General features: G+C 51.5%; 2 protein-coding genes across 3 annotated transcripts in view; both read right to left on the reverse strand.

Annotated features, from left to right (window-relative positions):
* Positions 1–206: 206 nt before the first annotated feature.
* Positions 207–14,544, reverse strand: ipo9 (importin 9). Its single transcript, XM_064304117.1, has 24 exons — positions 14,327–14,544; positions 12,570–12,631; positions 11,635–11,721; positions 11,307–11,508; positions 10,851–10,939; positions 10,568–10,654; positions 10,131–10,250; positions 9,720–9,820; positions 9,475–9,533; positions 9,131–9,282; positions 8,915–9,013; positions 8,622–8,728; positions 7,910–7,938; positions 7,244–7,382; positions 6,292–6,518; positions 5,933–6,081; positions 5,277–5,405; positions 4,318–4,593; positions 3,703–3,869; positions 3,113–3,246; positions 2,557–2,676; positions 2,018–2,143; positions 1,834–1,913; positions 207–1,456 (listed from the first exon to the last, which is right to left on the reverse strand). The coding sequence occupies exons 1-24, from the start codon at positions 14,490–14,492 to the stop codon at positions 1,346–1,348; spliced, it is 3,018 nt and encodes a 1,005-aa protein (XP_064160187.1). The 5' UTR covers positions 14,493–14,544; the 3' UTR covers positions 207–1,345.
* A 1,104-nt stretch (positions 14,545–15,648) lies between these two features.
* Positions 15,649–25,208, reverse strand: part of kdm5ba (lysine demethylase 5Ba) — a 28,848-nt gene continuing 19,288 nt past the window's right edge. Inside the window, exons 15-27 of one of the 2 annotated variants that reach the window (XM_064305564.1) lie at positions 24,662–24,843; positions 24,177–24,301; positions 23,701–23,851; positions 22,959–23,073; positions 21,651–22,006; positions 20,980–21,118; positions 20,516–20,695; positions 20,237–20,395; positions 19,431–19,898; positions 18,937–19,042; positions 18,642–18,790; positions 17,909–18,229; positions 15,649–17,613 (exon numbers count right to left, since the gene is read on the reverse strand). In XM_064305564.1, the coding sequence (XP_064161634.1) occupies positions 17,479–17,613; positions 17,909–18,229; positions 18,642–18,790; positions 18,937–19,042; positions 19,431–19,898; positions 20,237–20,395; positions 20,516–20,695; positions 20,980–21,118; positions 21,651–22,006; positions 22,959–23,073; positions 23,701–23,851; positions 24,177–24,301; positions 24,662–24,843 (2,586 nt within the window). In that variant the 3' untranslated portion in view covers positions 15,649–17,478. Of the gene's footprint in view, positions 17,614–17,908; positions 18,230–18,641; positions 18,847–18,936; positions 19,043–19,430; positions 19,899–20,236; positions 20,396–20,515; positions 20,696–20,979; positions 21,119–21,650; positions 22,007–22,958; positions 23,074–23,700; positions 23,852–24,176; positions 24,302–24,661; positions 24,844–25,208 lie in introns of those variants that run through there. The other variant, XM_064305565.1, reaches the window with a different exon arrangement.

The raw sequence follows: 25,208 nt of genomic DNA on the forward strand, positions 1-25,208 counted from the left end.
TCTGAAAATGTACAAACACTTACATTGGCTATATGGCCTACGTACTCACAAAGTAGGATACGTAGCCTATAGGCTACAAACGTCTACAACGCAAGAACAATAAGTTAACCAGTCCATGATGCAATTATGATACGAGTACATAGGCCTATAGCATGTAATATCACACAGTATACAGCTGGAAAGAATCAGGAAAAGAAAATCCTGCATTTTCATCGTGCATATAAAAATATTTATTCAAAAAGCCATCCAACAGCATGGCATTACAGACCAATCAACTCAGACAAGTATTCAAAGTTGCAACATCGCTGCTTTGCTGACTAAACTGAGTAACAGCCTAGTCTATGGCTGAAAAGCACACATTCCTTAAAAAGAGACTGAAATACCTCAAAGCAGCAATAATTTGTATTTTCAGCGATGTATTATGAACAGCTCAGTAGACTGATAACATATTTCACTTCAATACTTTTCAGTATATTTCACTTCAGTAATGGTCACTCAGTGATATCTTACCTGGGCCCTGTTTCAGGAAGCAAGATTACCTAGTTAACTGTATAACTGCACCCAGTAAAACCGGAAACCCTCCAAAATCATGAACATGGACTTAAGTAAAATAAAGAGCTGTTCTGGGTTTTACTCGGTTATCTGGCTAACTCGCTAAACCTGCTTCATGAAACAGTGCCCTGCGCGAGGTTAGCACTGATCTGAATATACCAATCAAAGCAGCCGCCCCCAAAACACTGATGACAAAATGTGTTACAAAAGTATTCACCATAATGCCAGAAATGCTATTAAAAATTCATTGAAAAGCTCATTAATTCAAAGGATATTAAAGATATATTAAATACATCAATATTAAATTGTGACAGGAAACCAGCACAACAGAATCAGGACAGATTAAGAACACAATCAGATGAAGTAGTTCCATTGGTGCAAATGACCAATTCATTTTTAACACCATGTACTTTAAAAATGCATCCATTGTTCATTCATTTTTTAATCTACTGTACACGAACCATATAATTATGTTTATATTATAGTCACCTAAAAAATGACCAACACTGCCAACAGGCCAAATTTGTCCTATGAACAGACTTCCTGAACAACCACATCATAGTGGAGTTATTTTTGGTTACATATATACATATTTTTGTTATATTTTTTTAACCAAACTAGAGCAGGAACACAGTTTGGAGGGAAAACCTGGCCTGGATCATGACTGCTCGTCCTGTACAGATGATCTGTGTTTTAGGCCTGTCCGTTTCTCCAAGAAACAGAAGAGACAGCCTTGCAACACCCCGTGTCAGAGCCTAAAATTTTTTTTTTTTTTCACCAATTTATTCCAATTTTAGACGCCGATGGACTGCAGCACTCTCCTCTCGGCTTCGTTCAGGTGGCCAGAGAAGGCGCTGTAGCACGGCAGCTGTGCAAGCTGGGAAATGTAGTCCGTCAGGTAGACCTGGAGAGGAGCCAGCAGCACAGACACACAGCAGAGTCAGTGTAAAGGGTGACATGGGAGGAGGATGTTAACTAACAGTTATTGTTTTACATTTATATAGTAAACAAGTGTTTGACCTCATGCAATGTACTGCAATGGAGCTACAGGATTCACACACACATACACACAGGAACATATGTATGCACACACATGCATGCACACATACACACAGGCACATATATATGCACACACATGCGCACACAAAATGTCACAAAGTAAATAACCTACACAGGGCTGATTTTATGCTTGAAATTACACAATCTCTGCTTTCTATGGAAAGTGTGGCTTCAGGACAATAAAAAATGAAAAATGGTTAAAGAGAGAGAGGTGGAGTTTACCTGCAGGTCAATTTGATAAATAGGGTCTTTCAAGGCATCTGGGTCTTCCTCATCTTCCTCTTCAAAGTCATCATCATCGTCTGTGCAATGACAGCAGATGTACCTCACACACGAACCACCAATGCTAGCCTCCAGCATTCAGCTAGGAGCTCTACACAGTGCAAACTCCATGCAGAAAACTCACCATATTTATGAGAGGCAATGAGGTCAGAGAGCAGCTGTCTGGCAAGCCCTTCACCCTTCCCTTCCTCTTCATCTGCATCATCATCCTCCTCCTCCTCCTCCTGTGCCTCCCACATATCCCCCAAATCTACACAGACAAACACATCCCTGCAGTTCGCACTTGGAAACATAGGGGGAGCTGTGTTCAGAACAGGGCCCAAACAAATCCATCTCAGAAACCCAAACACTGCTATCTCTCTAAGCCGTATTTCATATTGTGGTCACAGAATGACTCACTGCCAGCTGTTGCTACTGGTTATGTAGTTTTCATAGATATATATGACAGAAGGTGTTATCAATCTATAACAATTTTAAGTTGTGTTCTGTGTGTCCATACATTCAGGATATTGTATGAGACAGGACTTATTTTAATTAATCAAACATGAAATACACAGCCCTTGATCTCCTTGACCAATCTATGGTACTTATGTATCTATGATCTGTAACTTTACCAATATCTATGGTGTCTTGAGTCCATATCTGTGTCTATATCTATGGTACCTTGGCTGCAGTCTCCAGCAGCAGCTCTGTTGGAATTCTCCTCCAGTACAGACGAAAGCTCGTTGACAATGAGCTTGAAGATCTTCACCAGCAAGGGAATGTTGGTCCATCTCTCTGGGTCTAAACCAAAAGACAGAGGCAATTTTAACAGGGTCCCCACTGCCCCCTGGTGGTGCGGTTAGTAACAGCAGCGCTGAGCAGGCCACCCCCGTACGAGTGTGAATCGCGCTCCGGATCATTAATCGGCTAGTGAAGGGGGCCCCCGGGGGCATAATAGGACGCCTCAAAGATTATGGATTCTATTCATAATCCAGAACAGAACTGTGTGGGAACCATTTTAATGCTCTACCCACAGTATAAGAAGCACTAGCCTACAACAATGACTGTATTTCCCATTATTTTCAGTCTGTCTGTACTATGAACAGCATAAAAAACTAAATTATAGCGTGAATTGAGTATGTCCTGTAACCCATGAGGCAGCAGTGTGTGTGAAGCCTCTCTGTGGTTTGGGAGGTGACCGGCGGGGTCGCGGGGTCACGGGGTCAGGGGGTCTCACTCCTGGTGCTTTTGGAGCGCGTGCGGATGCCCTCTCCGGGACTGAAGAGCTCCTCCCCTTTCACCCGGATGCCCTCCAGCCGCGGGTCACCGGTGCTGAGGCCGTGCTGGAGTAGTCTGCACAGCGCCACCGTGCTGTGGGGGTGGGGGGGGGAGAGAGGGGGCGAGGGGGAGGGGGGTACGAGAGACAAGGTGTAAATCAGGAGACGGAGAGATGGATTTGCACAGCAAACATCTTGGCAATCCTGTCATCGCTTTTCGAGACACGACTGGCCTGATGGTGACGCGAGAGGAAAAAGTCACAGGGCCTCAAACGTCAATAAGTGTCGACCTCTTGGGAACATGAATCTGCGCATAAAGATTTACACCAATCTGGCCATTACTTTTCCGAATGTTTGTCACAGACGGACAAACGGACGTCGTTACACACGCTCCTTGGGGGCGGTACTTAATTTCCTGAACTTGCTGAATTGAAATGGAACTGACCCCCAAACCCTGCAGGTGTCAGCACTAATTCTGGGGTTCACTAAGCACCCGGCCAATAACGAGGCGGACTGCTGATTTCGGCACAGGGCCACGCCCCTCACTCACCTGACCTTCCCTTCGTACTGGCCGTAGAACAGGTGCTGGTGGCTCACCCACTGGGCCATGAGGAAGTCCAGCGCGGGACGTCCTGCCGGTCCGGGGACGCCCCACAGGAACTCCAGCAGCGGCTCCAGCCGGGACACCATCAGGTGCGCAAACACCATGAGGAGGGACTGGGGGGGGGGGGCACAGGCATGGGGAGGGGGGGTTACACAGGCCCTGAATCCCTGAACCCCTCAACAACTCCTGAACCCCTCAACTCCTGAACCTCTGAACCCTTGAAAAAAGCCCAACCTGCCACCCCTGAGTCAACTGTACTTTATGCTAATGTACTGTTTTCTATCTGAGTGAAGCAAACCTTGTGCTATATAATGAAATTATTATTACCAGTATGATCATCATACAGGTGAAGATGCAGCATAATGGGATTTGAATTGAGGCTACGGGTTCAAATCCCAGGTTGGGTGCTGCCGTTGTACCCTTGAGTATTTAACTTAAACTGCGTCAGTAAAATATTCAGCATAGTAAATTGCTTGAAAGTTGTTCTGGAAAAGGGCATCGTTTGAATGGCTGAAATGTAGTATGTAAGGATGAAGAGGACCGCCCTCATCCTCGCCCTACCTGCTTGACGCTGAGGTTGTTGGCCTGCTGCAGCTTGGTCAGGACGTCCCGCAGGACCTGGTCCAGCTGCCCCCCCAGCAGGGGGCCGGCCCGGGCGGCGAGCGAGGACACCAGGCGGCCCACGCAGGCGGCGGCGAGCTCGGACCCGCGCGGGTCCAGCAGCCGGGAGACTGCCTGCAGGACATACCACAGGCCGCCGCGACCCTGCTGGTCCCGCCACTCCAGCAGCTGCTCCAGCGCCACGGAGACGTAGGCCCTCAGGCACTCCCCCCCGCTCTGAGAGAGAGAGAGAGGATAGGCCCTCAGACACTCCCCCCCCCACTCTGAGAGAGAGAGGATAGGCCCTCAGACACACCCCCCCCCCCTCTGAGAGAGAGAGGACAGGCCCTCAGACACCCCCCCCCCTCTGAGAGAGAGAGAGAGAGGATAGGCTCTCAGACACCCCCCCCTCTGAAAGAGAGAGGATAGGCCCTCAGACACTCCCCCCCACTCTGAGAGAGAGAGAGAGAGAGAGGATAGGCCCTCAGACACTCCCCCCCACTCTGAGAGAGAGAGAGAGAGAGAGAGAGAGGATAGGCCCTCAGACACACACGCACGCCAACACATACATACAGGCACGCACGTACACATGCGCACACAGAGGTACACATGCACGCACACATAACCACACGCACGCACGCACACAAAGAGGCATGCACATGCACACACGTGCGCGCACACGTACATACATACAAGCACGTACACACATGCACGCACACGCACACACACACACACGCATGCAGGCACGCACTTACACTCACGCACTCAAACACGCAGTCACACACATGCACACGCACGCACATACATACATACAGGCATGCATGCGCACACATACATGCACACGCGCGTGCACACACACACGCACGCACTCACTCACACACACACACGCGCGCACACACACACATACATGGGAGGTGTACCTGCATGACAGCGCTGTCGTCCGTGTGCAGGACACACTGAGCCACCGCAGGAAAGGCCTGGCAGAGCAGCAGCGGGGGCAGGGGGGGGGCAGTGTGCCGCACCACCGTGGTCAAAATGTCCACCGCCGTCTGCACCCCAGAGACGGGACGGCCAGCGACCCATCGCACAGTAAAACAGAGAGGAACGGGGGGGAGACACAACCAGGGGAATTTAGACTGACTGACAGATTTATATTTAACTACGTCTGTGTTCGAAACTCCAGCAGCGATTGTGACATCAATGGTAAATGGTAAATGGTAAATGGACTGCATTTATATAGCACTTTTATCCAAAGCGCTTTACAATTGATGCCTCTCATTCGCCAGAGTAGTTAGGGGTTAGGTGTCTTGCTCAAGGACACTTCGACATGCCCAGGGCGGGGTTTGAACCGGCAACCCTCCGACTGCCAGACAACTGGTCTTACCTCCTGAGCTATGTCGCCCCTCAGCATTGCACATCAGCATTGGAATGTTCAGTTAAGAACATTCTAATCGCACATTTGTGATCTCACACCTTAGAGGGTTAAATGTGTCTGATGTGGGGGTCATCAGTGGTTTCAGTTTGGGGTTTTCCCCTGCTCTGGTCATTGAGGGGGGGGTAGGGGGGGGTTACGTACAGTGCACAGCCCTGCCGGGATCTTGTCGGGGGGGGCCTGCATGATGCTGATCAGGGTGGGGATGAGACGCGTCTGCAAGGGGCCCCGACACCCCTCGATCCGGGACAGCTCCTTAAAGATGTCCTGGGACAGAGAGGCCACCACCGGGTCTGAGAGACAGGGAGAGGAAGGGAGAAATTGAGACAGACAGAATGACACAGAGACATAGAGAGAGGAGAGAATTTAGTTATTGTTTCATTTTTATTATCATTTTGCCTGTGAACTGTTGAAAAAATAATATGCTGCCGCAATACATTGGAAGCTGTAAGTGTACGGGGTGGGGAGGGGGAGGGGGTGTTTGGGGTTCCGGGGGGCAGTACCATTGCTGTACTTGAGGAAGACGGCGATGGTGAGGGGGCAGATCTTCTTTTCGGCGCTGGCGGTGAAGGACGGGTCGACGGTGCACACCACGCGCAGCGTCTCCAGAACCAGCGCCAGGACCGCCGGGCCAAACGGAGCCGCCAGCGGCACCAGGCCGTCCAGCACGCCGGGGAGGAAGGGCAGCAGCACCTGCGTGCTCCCAGAGAGCTTCAGCTGCTCACAGTACCTGTGCATATACACACATACACACACATCAACACACACACACACACACACACATATACACACCTGTGTGCTCCCAGAGAGCTTCAGCTGCTCACAGTACCTGCGCATATACACACATACACACACATCAACACACACACACACACACATATACACACACACACACACAACACACACACACACACACATACATACACACCTGTGTGCTCTCAGAGAGCTTCAGCTGCTCACAGTACCTGTGTGTATACACACATCAACACACACACACATATACACACATATACAACACACACACACACACATATACACACACCTGTGTGCTCCCAGAGAGCTTCAGCTGCTCACAGTACCTGCGCATATACACACATACACACACATCAACACACACACACACACACACACATATACACACCTGTGTGCTCTCAGAGAGCTTCAGCTGCTCACAGTACCTGCGCATATACACACATACACACACACACATCAACACACACACACACACAACACACACACACACACATACATCAACACACACACACACACACACACACACACACATCAACACACACACACACACACACACATATACACATCAACACACACATACACACACACACACACACACACACACACACACAGTGCGGGACACTCACTCTTGGACGGGGGGGGGGAGGTTTGTGTGGGACACTCACCCTGGGGACGGGGGGGGGTCCACTTGAGCGGCCTCACCTGGGCGCGGCAGAGATCCGGACGGCGGGAGGCTGGCTGGCGCTCAGGCCGCTGACGGTGGCCTGGAGGAGCTGCAGGAGCAGGCCGGGCGTCATGGCGACTATGAAGCGGCTGGCCACCCAGGGCGGCAGAGGAAGGGCTGGAGGGCGGGCCAGAGACGGACGGCGTGCTGGGAGGGGGGGATTGGGGGGCTACACCCAATACCCCGCAGTGAGGTCGCCAGGAGAGTGGGCGGAGTGCACAAGACGGACGTTAACAGTGTCCTGACGGGTCTACGGCAGGCACCGCTGCGGGTTGCTTACACCCCTAAGTAGGCGTCACTCAGCCGCATTCACGCATTCCTTTACTCTGCACTGCACGTGCATTCATGCATTCCGTAACACACTGCACTCTGCATACATGAATTTCCTTCACGCACAAGCTTCCTTACAGCACTGCATACGCATTACACGCATTCCTTTACATGCCTGCACTGATACACTATCTTGCAGCATACTGCATGTCATCACTGCACATCACTGCAATACTAAATACACTGCATGTCCTACACTGCACGCCACGCATACTGCATTATCTGCAGTCATTACACTGCACACACTGAAACTGAATACCTGCATTTCCTTTACACTGCACTGCAACACTGCATTTCCTTTACATCTTACATACATGGCATTGTGCAGACGCTTTCCAGGCGACTACAACAAAGTATACATAACCAGACGTATGACAAACCCTAGAGAGTACCTCCAAGTACAGGACAACTGCATATCACTGCGTGTTAACTGATTACACTACACGACGAAACACGAAATTGAAAACATATTATCAATAAATAAACACATAGCTAGACTGCATCAACTAGTCACCTTTAACACTGCCTGTTCCCCTAAGTTTAGTCATTACAGCGGTGGCATGGATGGAGAGGTGCAGCACTGAAGAGTGGTCTTCAGCGTGTTTGAAGGGTCACGTCTCACTGTCGACTCACGGGAGTCATTCCACCATTCTACTGGGCCGAACAACGGATTTCTTTGAAGTGCAGGCGAAGGAGTGCTGCGTCATAGTAGCACACGAGATCACTGCAGTAGGTTGAAATCTTGTGAAGCATGACTGGGCTGATCCCTTGACTGCCTGATCCCTTTACACTGCACTGCTGCATTACACTGCATTTCCTTTACACTGCACATAACTGCAATACTGCATTATACTGCATGTCATTTACACTTCCACTGCAGTGACACTGCAGCTGTACAATACTGCACTGCTGCAGTAGTGGGAGTACACCTACAGTGCACTGTACTGCACTGGAGAGATTTGGCGCTGTGCTGCACAGTCACAGATGGGCCACATGGGGGCGCTCTCGTTCCCGCGCTGGCCTCACCAGTGCTCTCTGCCGCCGTTTCTGGCCTGCTCCGCCTCCTGCAGGTGCCGCACGGTGGCGACCACCAAAGCCGCCACACTCTCATCCTGGAACTCAGTCACTAAAGCCTGGGGGGGGGGAAGAGAGGGGTCAGGGGAGAGACAGAGAGAGAGGAGAGAGGTAAGAGAGAGGGGAGACAGAAGAGAAAAAGAGAAGGGGGGGGGAGAGAGAGAGAGAGATGAGCACACGCAGGGAAACCTCTCATGTAAGACTGAACCCAGACGGCCTGCTCCCGGCTCTGCAGGGGTTCTCACCAGCAGCAGGTCCTGCGCTGAGATCCTCACTGAGTAGGAGAAGGTGTCGTCATCCTCGTCCTCCACAAACCGCTGCGGGTCGGCCGCCCAGGCCTTCACCTGCGGCGGAGAACGAGAAGGAGAGCGAGGACCGGCTGGTGAGCAGGGTTACACACGCACGCGCTCGCACAGAAACACCAGCGCCTGTCCCAGCCGGGAGCGGTTACGGTGGGGTACCTGGTCCTCCGTGATCTGCATGTACAGGATGGCGTAGTAGAAGAGCTCCGGCAGAGTCTTCCTCACTGCGCTCTTCATCCTGCTGGTCTCCAGCAGCGTGTGGACAAACTCAAAGATGGTAAACACCAGGTTCTCGAAGCCCAGAACCTCGCCTGGAGAGAGGGGAGACATCAGTGACCACGGCCTCAGCTGGTCCAGGTCTAACCGGTTCTAACCGGGTCACTATCAGTGGTTCTCCTGAGGAACCAACCCACGGGATTTCAGAGCTGCTCTCTGAAATACACAGGTTGGGAAATCACAACCGTGTTAAACACAAGGAGCACAAAATAACCGCATAGACCTACCGCCCGAGTCCACGGGGTCGTCCACGTCCTCGGTGTAGTTCACCTCCGTTCTGACATAAGTGCATGCAAGTTAAGGAAAGCCCACGTCAACAACGGCTTCATTCCAAACCAACCGCACATCTGCTAACACAACCGATCTCTGACGGGAGAGCGAGCGGGCTGGGGGGGGGGGGGGTGACCCCGCTAAGCGCCGGTCGGAGATCATGGCCCCCGCACGCATAGCCCAGACGGGACAGGGAGGATATTGAGAGGCGCTCTCCGTCAGCAGGCTCCACACCACGGGCAGGATCTGCTGCATGGAAGGCGCCATGTTTTTGGGGAAATTCTTCACCAGAGTCATCAGAGCCTGAGGAAGAGGAGGGGCGCATTTCAGTTACACACTTTGGGGGTACACTCAAGCAGGGGTCCCCCAACTGAGGAGGACTCCAACGGGTCCCTGAAGGAAACCCTGAAGACTTCAGCAAAATAGAGAATATTCCTCTTATAGGAATATGTTTTCAATTTTTCCAAATTTCTCCAACTGACATATTTTACACCAAGGATGCCAGGATAGGTTCACAATCGGACACTTCATGCCTCTTAAAAAACAAACCATTCAAATCTCGAGCCATTGTAAAGGACTTCATTTCCCAGAATGCCCAGGGGTTCTCTCACACCTTAAGCACCTCCCTCTTGAGGCCGCAGTCGGAGGACGGCCCGTCGGGGATGCGCAGGGCCTGGATAAACGCCTGGGTGAACTGCGGCACCACAGGCAAGATCAGAGCTTTGGCTGCACCCTAAAAAACATGCGACACAACACAGCAGTTAGCATTAGCCCCAGACCACCCTGGTGAAGAGATGGAGGACATTTCCAAAACCAAGCACACGCATCCAGGACGTAAGAGGACTTCTGCTGCACAAGCAAGACAGTAGAGCCATTCAATATTGAAAACAAACAATAACCACACATTTATGACTAGTATACTTTATTGCTGGAGCATTCTCCTTCAATTTCACTACTAATGAATTAATTCTTCAGCTTGGTCACTCACCCCCTGGCCCCAGTTTGGCAAAGAACCCCCACCCCCCCTCACCCCCAACTTCCCCCCCTCACCTTCTGCAGATCCTGGATGGCAGCGATGAGCTTGGCGCAGGTGGTGAAGATCTCCACAGCTCTGGATCGGGTGCGAATGCTGTAGACCTGCAGTCACAGTTAAAGGCAGTAGAGGTTCATCCATCTCCTCTGCAGAAACATCACTTAGACACAGACGGTTAGAGTCGGTGAGAAATTCAGCATGCAGCCGTTAATCTAGACCCCATCAACGGCCTCCTACATGAAAACACAACCCCCCCCCAACCACCCCCCCTAACCACAGACAGGCTACTCCACCGCTTGCCTCTGTCATGGTGAAGATCTTGTACATCTCTGGCAAAATAACGGGAGCCACCAAAGGCATCTGCGTGTCCGTGACCTCACGGGTGAACTCTGGAGAAGGGAGAAGGGAGAGAGGAGAGGGGAGAGGGGAGAGGCAAAGAGGCAGAGAGAGAGAGAGAGAGGAGAGAGGAGAGGGGAGAGGTGGAGAGAGAGAGAGAGAGAGGAGAGAGGAGAGAGGAGAGGGGAGAGGCGGAGAGGCAGAGAGAGAGAGAGAGAGAGACTCAGAGATAGGCCGAAATACACTCCATCCGCACGGCCAGCTGACTGAGTGGCTGATCAAGTGATTGACAGGTGGTGTAAAACTATGGAACTTCCATCAGAACGGGGCGGATGGGAATGGGCGGTAAGCGGGTTTATCGCCGGCGAGGGGTGTGACCAGGGGGGTGTGACCCGGGGGGCGTGTCCCAGGTGAGCGCACCTGTGAGGACCCTCATGGCGCCGTGGACGCCGTTCAGGTCGCCGCTGACGAGCAGCTCCACCAGCAGGCTGAAGAGGTGGGGCCAGGCCTCGGGCCAGTCCCACTGAGCGATGCCGGATACCGCGTACGCAACGCTGGACCGCACCCTGCCCACGGGCTCCCGCAGTCCCCCAGGGAGGACGTCCCGGATCGCCCCCTTCGCCTGGGGGGAGGGGGGGAGGGGGGGGGGGGGGGTTAAAGAGGGTAAGACACACACACCTAAAGACACACCCACCTGCACACGGACACACACACAAGCACTAGAAAAGCGTGTATAAAAAATCTGTACCCTGTCGGTCGTTTCTGGAGGTTTGAACTTCTCTGACTCAGAGCACCAGTGAGTGTCCACATACTGCTTCAGCAGGACCGAGGACAGCTGCGGAACACAAAACGGACCAATCAGAACCCAGCAAACATCCAGACCCACCTATCAGAACCCAGCAAACATCCAGACCCACCTATCAGAACCCAGCAAACATCCAGACCCACCTATCAAAGCCCAGCAAACATCCAGACCCACCTATCAGAACCCAGCAAACATCCAGACCCACCTATCAGAACCCAGCAAACATCCAGACCCACCTATCAGAACCCAGCAAACATCCAGACCCACCAATCAGAACCCAGCAAACATCCAGACCCACCTATCAGATCCCAGCAAACATCCAGACCCACCTATCAAAACCCAGCAAACATCCAGACTCACCAATCAGAACCCAGCAAACATCCAGACTCACCTATCAGAACCCAGCAAACATCCAGACTCACCTATCAGAACCCAGCAAACATCCAGACCCACCTATCAGACCCCAGCAAACATCCAGACTCACCTATCAGAACCCAGCAAACATCCAGACTCACCTAACAGACCCCAGCAAACATCCAGACTCACCTATCAGAACCCAGCAAACATCCAGACTCACCTATCAGACCCCAGCAAACATCCAGACTCACCTATCAGAACCCAGCAAACATCCAGACTCACCTATCAGAACCCAGCAAACATCCAGACTCACCTATCAGACCCCAGCAAACATCCAGACTCACCTATCAGAACCCAGCAAACATCCAGACTCACCTATCAGAACCCAGCAAACATCCAGACTCACCTATCAGACCCCAGCAAACATCCAGACCCACCTATCAGAACCCAGCAAACATCAAACAGCAGTGTGTCTCGTACCCACTGCTGAAAACACGCCTCCGCCCAGATTCTCTGATTACCTGACGGATGGGGAGCGCTCCCTGAGGATCGACCGTCAGCTCTGCCAGATACACACCGAACTCTGAGAAGCACACACAGGAAACAGGTCACACACACACGCAGGAAACGGGTCACACACAGATCACACACACACAGGTCACACACACACAGGTCACATACACACCGAACTCTGAGAAGCACACGCAGGAAACAGGTCACACACACACAGGTCACATACACACCGAACTCTGAGAAGCACACGCAGGAAACAGGTCACACACGTCACACACACATACGACACACACAGGTCACACACACACACACACGCATGAATCAGGTCACATCCCACAAAGGTCACACACACACACAGGTCACATACACACGCATGAAACAGGCCACACACACACAACAGCTGAGTGGTAACTGTCACACTCCGATGAGATGCCTGTCGTCTGAACTACACTATGCACTACAACAGTTTGTTTTATTTTACCGTATCAATGTCTGTTCTTCTGTATGTGAGAAGTACAGCTCATAAGGCAAGACATATTTAACAGAAACATGACAATAAAGTATAATCTTATCTACACTACTCTGCCATCAATCTGCCCCCTAAATTTTTGTGATATATAGCACCATCTGGTGGACAGCATGTGCATCACATTACTCAGCCAAACTAATGGGGGACGCAGGTGGTAAATTTTATCTGTGGCTGGTAAGCTTTACTCTGCCAGCCACTTTAGCAGGTAACCGCCCATCAACTGAAGGTCATGTTCTTTTCTAAATATCTAAATTTAGTTGTATGGAAAAACGGCTGGTGAATTTTGGTAGGCATCAGCCACTGTGGCCATGCAGTGGACGAAAAAGTTCGTTTCCTGCCCTGACGTTCTGAATTAAACAGCTCCAGCCGTGTAACGTTTGCTCGCGAGACCCAGGCGGGAAATAATGCGGGGGAGTCCGGCGACAGGCGCTGTCACGGAGCTTCTCACGGTCTCCAGGAGTTGTGGAGGAAACGCTTAGTTACGTTATACCGAGAATCTATCTGCCATCGGTTCCGTAAGTGGGTGACGTCGAGAATTCCGGAGCCGAGACAAGATAACAGGAGACTTCACCTAACTTGTATTGGAAGCCAGTTAGAGGTAACCATCCAACAACTATTTGTGTATACACACGAATGCAGGTTTAACAGCAACAATAGCAAATAAAAGACGCTCAAATCAATCTTATGTGAGCTGTCACCGTTGGCAACCAGCTCCAGGTAACCCAAAATTAGTGTCCTGCTTGTTAGCAAAGTTGTCATGGAACTCCTGCATAACCTAGCTAACCTTATCCAACAACCGGTATTGTTCCAACAACATTAGCCTCCCAAAAAAGTTATCGAGTTCACTAGATAAGCTAAGTAACGTTTATGAGACCAGCTGGACAAATCCATTAGGATAAGCGTGCATGTATAACAAGCGCACCAACAAGCTAACGTGGCCGTTTGTAAGTAGCTTCGGTTTCAACACCAATTGGACCGAACCGGAGTTAACGGCATATCAAATTAGTGTTATTTGCCGATGTGGATTAGCTTGTTAACAAAAACTAAGCGAGTAGCACGTTGGTAACGCAAATGACTGAAAACAAACAGAAAGTATTTCCTAGTGACAGTTCACCAGACATCGTGTGTAAGTTAAGTCTATTTTCTCTCTTACACGCCACTTACAAGCAGGCCCTAGAAAACATTCATTCACGTGGTGAACTCCGCTGCACGCTGTCCAGCGCCAGCAATACTTACCCTCCGTCACTTCCAGAACTTTAACCTGCTCTTCCGCGGCAGCCCGTACCTCTTGTACCGGGGACAGGGTAGCTGTCAGTGTCTCTATCAGTGTTTCCTTCAGCCCCTGCTGGATCGGGCAAGCGGCCGAAACCGAACCGGTACCAGAAGTGTGGACACCCGCCATTTCCACGGGTACCTCCTGCCTGCGCAGTTGCGGTACTGCCGGGGGGCGGGGCTGGAAAGATTCTGACTGCACAACAGCGCGCCAATCACAGACCTGGGCTGATTAGGAGGCGGAGCTGCCATCAAATGTTTTTCCCCAAAGTGGAGCTTCAGTATAGACCGTGTTCACACTGAAATTGAGCAAGCGGCAGAACCACATCTCGACTCATTTATAAACAGTGTAGATGTAACCATAAGCTTTGGTTATCTGCTCACATACCACTGGTCACACAGTAGGACAGTGTAAAGGACATCAGAATGCCGCAGTCGTTTACGGTTGAAGTGCCATCTTATCAAAAATTCATCTCAAATCAAACGCTGTAAGAACTGTTTTAACAAAACACAGGTACCAGGCATTCAGTGAAACACAAATTGTGCATGAGTGGAGTCTCTCATCAACTGTACTCAGGGTCTGCACTTAAGTGTCATTAAGACCATTAGCTACAGCAGATTATAAACAGTTCAAACATGAAGCATTTCTTCACAAACACAAATGTTATTTGAATAAGTACTGTCAAGCGATGTTGACTCACTCCCTCCTGTGACTGAATTCAGAAATTTCCCAAATTAGTCTTATTCATTTTCATACATTGAGAAGTGTCACTGCATTGCATTGCGGTGATTGGTAATTCCCTGTCTAAGATACTAAGGACAGTGATTGATTCGCTTGCAAGCTGTGAACATGTACCCTTTAATTAATAGCTGTAACTTAGTACCTTAGTACCTTTTGAGTCTTAATTAGCATATGTGGAGCTACATTTATTTTTATTTAAAGGTCCTGTTTCTGACAACATTGCATATGTGACTGATTAGCCATTTTACTCTGGTGGCAAGTTTATAATGAAAACAGTTACAACAAGTTACAACAGCACAAAGCCATCAAACGTCTCATTTTCACAAACAATTACATTAGTTCTTTAAGACTTTTTGATATTAGCTGTATTTTCTTCATCCACAAGCTTCTGTTCTCTTTGAGGGATAAGAGGTTAGGTCAGCTCACAAAAGACATTTCTCAATGTATAAAAAATACAAAGAAATTCGCTTGAGAGCGAACTATGCTTTTTAATAAAAGCACAATCAAGCAAATCCAGATGCGAAAAATAATGAGAATTCAATACTTATATATGAGATCAAAAAGGTTTTATTCCACAATATAAACTGCAACATCTGTAGCACGCTACCCCTTTCACCCACAAAAAAAGCCAAAGTACAGATGTGGCAGTCAGGTAATAAAGTTGCTTCTGCCCACTATAGGGTTGGGTATCGAGAGTCGGTTCCACACTGGAACCGGTTCCAAATAAGAAATTTTGAATCCACGTATTAAATTATTATTATTATTATTATTATGCTTATCAAAATGCTTGTCAAATCCTAAAAATGTATTTTTAATGGCATTCGCGATGAGTGAAATGCAAAAAAATTGTTGGTTACGTAATACGTAGGCATCAAGGTCCCTGTAATAGGCCACAGCCCCCACGATGGGGGAGAACTATCTGTTGCGCTTCAAAAAAAATTAAATACTCACAGTCAGGAGATTTTCGAGATTATAAAAAACGTTGTTGCATGGCGGGCTGAACAACTAACAAAGCCAAGAATCCCAATTTTAAGTTTCATGTCCTTCCGTGAAAAAAAAAAGACTGAGCCAATGAGAAGAAAGAAGTGGATTCAGGACATTAGACGCGAGGGGAAAGCTAGGATACTGGTCCTAGGGGGAAAGTCAGAAAACTCTGGGATCCTGAATCAAGCCACATTTAAGTTATTTCTTTAGTAAATCAGCAATTTTGTTCCCCAGTAAGTAACATAACATAATGACGAGAACCAGCCATTCAGCCAAATAATGCTAGACATTTTCCTGACTAAATTGTACCGAGTGCTCTGATTACCCACATTGTACCGATTTGGTAGTTTTATAGTCTTTATAATCAACTCTATGTAATTAACTCTATGGAGAGCAACAGGTTGTTTTCCCACATCGTGAGCATTGTGTCTTCATTGTGTGATGCGTTATGCACCCTCTCTATTTTACTTTTTTACCAAAACGACCATTTACTTTTTCACGGCAGCCTAAATGTGCTGAGAATAAACGTGGTTTATGACAAGAATTGGAACCTGGGTTCGATAAGCAGAACGGCAACTGGAATCGATAAAATCTAAAGGATACCCAACCCTAGTCCACTCTATCTCTAGTCCATCATTTTGATCCTATAGACCAATAGGGAGCGTTCTGTAATTCAACCATCACTAATCACAACGTTCAGAGGAATTTCATGCCACGGACTCAAACAAGCCTTGTTCCGGTATTGCTCATATAAATAAATCCAATCCACAAAAAAAAGAACATTTCTTATTGTCCAGATGCTCAGACTAATCAGTGGGTATTCAAAAAATATCTTCTCTTGTTTTCGTTGTCGTCCATTTTACTGATTTATGTATTTTTGGAGAGACCTGCATTTCCCTGCATTCCTGGTTTCTGGTCAGGTCTGTGTGTAAGAGTGAGCCTGTGTGTTCAGGTAGGTACGTCAGGTGTTGAGGTAAGGAGTCCCGTCCTTTGGTAAGGTGCTTGATTGACAGCCCCTCACGCCCTGCAGACAGAAACCCCTGAAGAGTCCTTCAAGTCCAGGGACTGTTGGGACAACCGCAGCTAATTCACAGGAAGGAGAAGTCATTCATACAAAACATGGCCAAAGAGTTCAACAAGTTGTTGGAGTGGGGGGGAAAAGTAACCAGGAGGTGAAGTGGTCCAGTAGCATTACTGTTACAAAGAGGGAAGAAACGAAAGGTCAAAGGTGGTCCTGCGTGTGCCGTCAGCCGCCAACGACTGATCCAGGGTCAGCCCTGGGGACTGAACCCACCGACAGCCCCAGGAGGCGGGGCCTGGAGAGGGTAAGCTCCGCCCCTCCAGGTGTGGGATTGACAGGTAGCGTTCCGCTCTGCCTTTTCCGAGACCCTTATCTCCTGCTCGTTTGCTGGCGCATGCAGGTGGCGCAGACGTAGTCCTCCTCCTCCGCCTGCTCGGCGGACACGCCCACGCACACCTGGTGGAACCACAGGTTGCAGCTGCCGTCACACTGGACCCAGTCCACCTAGGAGCACAAACACAGGCTCAGTCATTCGTACTGTCAAACACAGGCTCATCAGTCATTCTTATACGCAAACACATACACGCGGTTCTCCCCTGAAACATGTGTTGTCTGGTGTCGCCAGCTGCTTCTTTTCACACTGCAGACCTCAGCCAAGCTGGTACAGAGTGGAGTCAGAGGAAGACCCTCCATATGCGGCTTTCACTGAAATCTACAGGGGCCCACCGCACCGGGACCCCACCGAACCGGGACCCCACCCCGCCGGGACCCCACCCTGCCGCAGAGAGACGTGACTGACCTCATCTCCCTCAGGCTGCAGGCAGAACTCCGCCGGACAGAGCTCGATGTCCTCATCGGAATCCTCCGAAAGCAGGGAGGGGGATGGGGACAGGGATGGGGCGGGGCACGGGGCGGGGCACGGGGCGGGGCACGAGGAGGAGGCCGGAGCCGATCGGTCGTCCCGGCTTTTCTCCTTGTTCAGTTTGGCCTTCTTCTGGGCCTTCCTGGCCCCGCCCCCGTGGCCCCCCTGGCCCCCCTGGCCCCCGTCCCGACTCTCCCTCTCCAGCCGACGTTTGGCCTTCCTGTCTGTCCCATTCACCGCCTCTCTGGTGGTCCCGTCCTGAACAAAACACACACCAGGTTTCAACAAAAAAAGAACACTAATGCGTCAGCAAAGTTGTCGCGTCAGTATAAAAACACTCACTGGAAGATACTGCTTGACATAAGGGCGGGGTCACTGAATTTAACAAGTATGATCGTACTGACAACCGGTAACCGGCAGGTGGTGCTTCTGTAATGGCAACCTGTGGAACCCTGAGGAATCTGTGGCACTCTGGGGAACCTGTGGAACCCTGGCAGGCTTAAGCCTACCCTACTCCTGAGGGATGAAGAGTGATGGCCATTTTTTGGGTTGATCTGACTACGTTTGACACCTCCGACCGAACAGTTTACCAGGGGGGTTTTTGTTCTGATAGACCCACCCCAGATGCGTGTGACCGAGCCCTGATGGGGTAGGCGGGGCTGAGCTTTACCCGGTTCTGCGATGAACTCGTCCCCTGAGAGCTGTGCCTCTGTTTGTGGGGCCTGTTCAGCAGGATGTGGTGCAGCTGCGGAATCTCCGGCAGAGACACCTGCAGCAGGAGCCCCTCCACCATCAGCTCCTCCAGCTCCGGATTCAAACCTGCAACCGCCAAACACACAGACTCGCATTCAGACCCGTCAGCTCCGGATTCAAACCTGCAACCGCCAAACACACAGACTCGCGTTCAGACCTGCACACGCTACAGGCAGCAGCCAGAGAATTTACTCTGACAGCGCAACACTGACCTTCCAGAGGAATGCATCTCTGTTCCATGTAGAACGCAGTGTGAGGCCGGTCCGTACCGCTCCATTCCTGAGGAGGACAGGAAGCTGCTCTGGGACACGACTTTGCCTGCAGAAGGACAAGGTCTTTATATGAGCAGCGGCAACGAGCAGAATCAGCCTTTCTACAGCACATACATGGATAATAAAGACGAAATAATCAAGAGAAAACTGCAGTGCTGTGCATAATATACTTCAGAAACTCCTCAAATGTGCTTCTCTGTGAGGTGTGTGTGTGTGTATGAGTGTAAATGTGCGTGAGGTGTGCGTCTAATGCATTTGTAGGCGCAGAAGGGAGGAGCGCAGGAGGGAGGAGCACAGAAGGGAAGAGCGCAGAAGGGAGGAGCACAGAAGGGAAGAGCACAGAAGGGAGGCGCATAGGAGGGAGGAGCGCAGAAGGGAGGAGCGCAGGAGGGAGGAGCACAGAAGGGAGGCGCACAGGAGGGAGGAGTGCACACCTTCGCGTATCCAGGCCAGCGGTGAGCGGCGGAGCGCTCTGGCGCTACCGGAAGCTTCCAGGAGGCGGACGCCTGCTGCAGCCGCTGCTGCCAGTGCGCCGTGCGCTCGATCAGGTAGCGCAGGGCGTCGCCCTCCGGCAGGTGCACCCGCAGCCGCTGCAGCGAGGCCAGCAGGGGGAGGAGCCTGTCCAGCGGCGGGCGCTCGGAGCGCCGGCAGCGCGGGCACAGCCAGGCCTTCCCGCCGTCGGCCCGCGGCTCCGCCCCCCCCGCCGCCTCCGCCACGCAGCCGCGGTGGAAGGCGTCCCGGCACAGCTCGCACTGCCGCATGGCGCCAGCGGGGGCGCCATGGCACACGCACACGCCGCAGGCCACGCCCCCCGCCGCCAGCGCCAGCTTGGCCTCGTTGGCGGTCCTGAGGGACAACATGGCCTCCATCTCCTTCAGCCGGACCTCGGCGAGCGTGGCCATCTGCACATCACAACAAAATCAGGAAACAACCATTAACATCAGTAACATTATAAACTACAAATGGACAGTAATGAATATACCCCTGGGTATGTGTTCAGAGAGGGGTGAGCCGTGCTGTGGGAGTGGGGGTGAGAGGGGAGCTTTGGGGGTTAGGGGGTGGGCGGTGCTGTTGGGGGTAGGGCGGGTGGGCAGGCTTGGGGGTTGGGGGGTGGGCAGAGCTTGGGTTGGGGGGTGGGCGGAGCTTTGGGGTGGGGGTGGGGAGCTTGGGGTTAGAGGGTGGGCGGAGAGCTTGGGGTTAGGCGAGCTGCGGGTAATGAGCAGTAGTGGGCGGTACTCACGGCGGAGGCGGAGTCTTTGCTCTCACACAGCGCTCTCTCCACGTCGCTCAGGCTCACCAGCTTCCCGCCCTTCCTCTTCCCGCCCGGGACCGCGTCCTTCGCCTTTTTGGGCTTGGCCTTCTGAGCGCCTGTCCCCACCTCGTACAGGGGACACAGCACCTGAGTGTACACACCACCACACACACACACACACACACACACATATCAGTCAGACTCAAACCCGACAGGCTGCAGACAGGGGCTGTAGATCGGACATGCTCTATCGGACCCGGGCGGTACCTCCAGCAGCGAGTCCGGGGCGTTCTTCTTCAGGAAGGTTCTGGCCGCGCTCTCCCTCCAGGCCTGCACCTCGGACACCAGGGCCTCCAGCCGGGGCAGGGGGCTCAGCTGCACCGGGATGGGCCGCGCCCGCGAAACCAGGTCACAGAGCGCGTCCAGCACCGGGATCCGACCGCCCAGCTGGAGCACGACAGACACAAATGCACACACACTCATTATCAGTCATTCATTTTCCTTCCGAAGCCTTTCTGGTTGAGCCTACCCTGTGAATTCATTCTCAATCTCAGAATGTTCCAGAGACCACAAGGGCGTTGCCTGGCAGTAGCATATCACATTCAAGAGTGGGGACCTTAAACTCCAAACCTGCCAAAGAGAATGGCAGGCTGCAAAGGATTAGACTTTCACACACACACACACACGCTTCTGCAACGCGTGCAGCTCGGGGAAGACAGGTGACCTCTGACCTGCAGTGACTCCGCCTCCTGCAGCCACTCCTGGGCCTTGGTGACTGCGTCTCTCAGCAGCAGGCAGGTGGGCAGGTAAGCGGGGATAGACTCCGCCTCCTGAAGGGCGGCCGCCAGCGTCTCCACAGAGAGGCGGGGCCTGAGGGGGAGAGAGCGGCACTACCGTTAGCACAGCAGAGCACTGGAGCACACCCTCACCAGGGGCAACTTTCAGCAGGCAGGGGCTAACTTTCAACAGACAGGGGCAACTTTCAACAGACAGGGGCAACTTTCAACAGACAGGGGCAACTTTCAACAGACAGGGGCAACTTACAGCAGGCAGGGGGCATTACCAGAGCCTGAGGTAACAGTCACAACAACACTAAATGTAGCGGTGAGACTCTGTGTTTAATGTGGTCAAGTTCACACTCAGTATGGGTCTGGAAGAGAGCGAGTACTACAGCAGTTCTGCTAGAAGCAGGCAGTGAGAGAGAGCACTAGTTTAGTCTGGCTGCTATGCACCCGAGTACGGCTGTGTGTGCATGAACGGCCTCAGTCAGCAGGACGGTGTGAAACTGCTTCCTGCCGTAATTCCCCATCAGTACTGTGGTTTAAAGTGAGCTCTGCGCCGCTGAGCGTCCTGGTTGAGTTTGAGCAGCGGCTCTGAACGCCCGGCTCACAGGTGAGCTCACCTGGCCTTCAGCAGGTCGCGGGCGCGGTCCTCCCAGTGCTCGGACACGGTGAGCAGCTCCTGCAGCCGGGCCATGGCGCGCTCCACGGAGGGGTGGGGGGCGAGGCCCACGCCCTGGTCGATGAGCCGGCGCATGGTGTCCAGGCCCAGGCTTTGGGGCCTGCCGCCCGCCTGCCGCACCTGCTGGAGCCAGCGGGCCTGGGCCAGCCTCTCCCGCAGCAGAGGCAGCTCCGGCAGCTCCACGTCCAGCTGGAAGCTCACGTCCAGCAGGCCCTGGAGCTCCGCCGGGCTGGGGGCCTCCTCCGCCAGGACCTTCTCGCTGTGCTGCCGGAAGTCCTCCACACGGCCCAGCAGCTCCTGCAGGGAGACGTTACAGTACATTACAGTTACATTACATTAACATTACAGTTACATTACAGTTGCGTTAAACGTCTCATCCGAAAGACTGCATCTCCTACAGCACAGTGTCCCCATCACCGCATTGGGGCATTGGCCTTTCTGGCCTTTAGCCATCCGGAAGCCCCAACCCAATAGCTCCCAAAGTCCCATGGGTCATAAAATGATCAATGTACTGTGGTTGTGTGTGCAGCTCTTGTTTTCTCTGGTGTGTGAAATGCACACAAACACCCAAACCCACCCAGGCTTGCATTCTATTACATTACAGGCATTTAGCAGACGCTCTTATCTAGAGCAACTTACACTTTTTTTTACATTTTTTCCACTTGTTTTACTTCACTTTTTACATAGCATTTACATTGCATCCATTTACACAGCTGGTTATATACTGAAGCAGTGCAGGTTAAGTACCTTTAGCTCAAGGGTACAACGGCACTGTCCTACCCGGAAAATGAACCTTTAGGTTACAAGACCGGTTCCTTACCAGTTATACTACCCTGTCGCCCGCACGCACGCATCAGCGCCGATTCCCTCCCCTTCCAAAAACCAAACACAGGCAATTTCACCGTAACCGACGTTACAAATGCAGGATGTTTGTGTGGTAAAGTCCAATACAGCCACATAACAGATATATTGGGATATTTCCTCTGGATGGTTATAAACACATTTATCAGTCCCTATTATGTGGCTGTATTGGACTTTACCAAGCGAATGTTCATCAGTTTTAATTGCAGTTACTGTGGAATTGCCCACACCTGCTCTCTCTTTCGACCCCTGACCTTTATCCACAACCGTCTGAAACAATGTCGCTTGATTCTAAGGCCCAGAAGTTGCTAATCATCTATTTTGAAATGCAAGGGAAAGAAGATGGCGAGGGTGCGTCGGCACGGTAACCCCCGACGGTCCCGGGTACCTTGAGCGGGGGGGCCTGCCGGATGGAGCAGGGCAGGTTGTACAGCTGCCTGACGAAAGACCGGAGCTCCTCAGCCGTGAGCTGGCTCTGGGACGTCCCCCCGCCACAGCGGGACCTGAGAGACACTTCCTGTTAGCAAACGCATCACTTCCTGCGCACAGAGCTTCACCTGCTGAGCCATTATTAGAAGAGCATACTTCACATAACTGCTTTTGCCATTAGCTTTGTATCACAAGCTTAGCTGGATTACATTCATAATGGGGGGAAAAAGGATCATGTGACTATGATGACTTTTGTGCCTATCAGCACAGTGCAAACAGCACATTTGCAACAGAGATGCAACACACTATCTGGGTCACACTGGTATAGGCAGATAAAAGCTTAAAACAAACGTTTGGCTGTCGGCCTGATGTTAAGATTATGGTGAATATGATGACGCGTGTCAAGTGAAAATGTCAAGCTCAAAAAGTAGCCAAGCTCACAAACAAAGCAAAACAAACTCCTCAGCTCTCTAGACTCTCAATATTTTGTGAAAAAAAAAAAATCAGGTGACATCTGTGCTTCTGTTCAGTCAAAGTCATTTTCCTTGCAGTATAATATCTTACCATAGACACTCTCAGAGTGGCCATCACTGAGATCAAGCAAAAACATGCACTTTGGTCAAAAATGGACTGGCCCAGCATCAGGGCACTACAACAGACGCCAAGGCGACAGACGCCAAGACGCCGGTCCGCGCGCTCACCTGGTCTGCCTCTTCCCGTTGAGCAGTTGCTGGGCGACAGAGGCGCACTTCTCCGCGTCCTGCGTAACCAGGCGCAGGTGGCGCAGCAGGTCGTTGTCGGGGAACGCCTTGGCCTCCGACTCCTGGATCAATGCGCGGAACTCCGCCAGACCTGTGCGTGGAGAAGGGTCAGAGTTTCACTTCCTGTGCGTGCAGAAGGGTCAGAGTTTCACTTCCTGTGCGTGGAGAACAGCAATCAACCAGAATAACCTGTGCCAACAGGGACTAACCAGAATAACCTGTGCTAACAGGGACTAACCAGAGTAATGCTGAAGGGTTCAACAGCAGTGTCCTACCTGGGAATCGAACCTGCAACCTTTAGGTCTACACCGCTGGTTGATTCGGACATGGCCTTGGCCTTTACAACATACTAAATGTCACATGACCGGGATTTTGGGTTCAGAACCTTAAACAGGAGGGATGGTTTGATCACGCACTTTTTTTCTTGTCCAGTTTCGCCTCCAGGATCTCGGTCACGAGAGAAGCCCATTCGTCGTAGGATTCTGCGCGCAGGCGAATAGCGTTCATCATGGGGTACAGGTCATCCAGTGTAAACCGATAGCTAAGGGGGAGAGGGGGTGTTGTTAAAAACAAGTTCCTTTCACATGAATAAACAGTGACCACCTAGAAATCACCAACTCTAGACAGTGGGGCAACAAAACCCTGGTTCCAGGCTTTTGGCTAAAATGACTACCTGGTTCAGCATATCCTTGACTACCTAGTTCTGCGTATCCATAGCTACCCTGTGCAGCATATCCATGGCTACCTAGTTCAGCGTATCCATGGCTACCCTGTGCAGCATATCCATGGCTACCTAGTTCAGCGTATCCATGGCTACCCTGTGCAGCATATCCATGGCTATCTAGTTAGGTTCGGTGGAGCTGAATTTGAGGCGGGACCGGACGGAGGCGGCGGGACTCACTGCAGGGTGTATTCCGTGACGGGACAGGGGCACAGGTCCTGGACGTGGTGCAGACAGACCATCACACCGGGGCTGCAGGGACAGGTGAGAGCGGACAGGTAGCAGGTGGTCCTGCAGCGAGCACACTGCCGATCCTCGTCTGGCAGGAGATCGTATTCCACCCGCTGGCTCCGCGCCACGCCCTGGGGGGGGGGGGGGTACACAAAGGAGCGGGGATTAAAAATAAAACAGGAGCTTCACCGAGGGACTGCATCCAGACGCAACACGATCGCTCGCGTTTGTTTGTCTCGGATACCACCGCCCCAAACGAGGACACCCCAAACGCAGGCAACGCCCAAATCTGATCTAAAACGAGATTAAAGCACAGAGCAAATGCTTCTGTAAGTCAGAGCCTACAGCAGTAACCTCTACTGAAATAAACTCCACGTGTGTACATACAGGTAACAATGCCTGTATGTGCTTACATTCACTGCACCAATCTTTCAACTGAGAGTAGTATAACAACTAAAGCTTCAATTTCATTATGCACTTCAGATATATATCATCT

This window comes from Anguilla rostrata, chromosome 13, assembly GCF_018555375.3.
Source record: "Anguilla rostrata isolate EN2019 chromosome 13, ASM1855537v3, whole genome shotgun sequence".
Classification (NCBI taxonomy): Eukaryota; Metazoa; Chordata; class Actinopteri; order Anguilliformes; family Anguillidae; genus Anguilla; species Anguilla rostrata.

Excerpts from the sequence above, each read along its gene's own strand:
- ipo9 (XM_064304117.1), bottom strand. The coding sequence starts at position 14,492 with ATGGCGGGTGTCCACACTTCTGGTACCGGTTCGGTTTCGGCCGCTTGC. Across the intron at positions 7,383-7,909 it reads AAGCGTCTGCACAATGCCAT|CCCTTCCTCTGCCGCCCTGG; the intron begins GTATGTAAGATG and ends CCCGCCCTCCAG. Across the intron at positions 6,519-7,243 it reads CGGATCTCTGCCGCGCCCAG|GTACTGTGAGCAGCTGAAGC; the intron begins GTGAGGCCGCTC and ends GTATATGCACAG.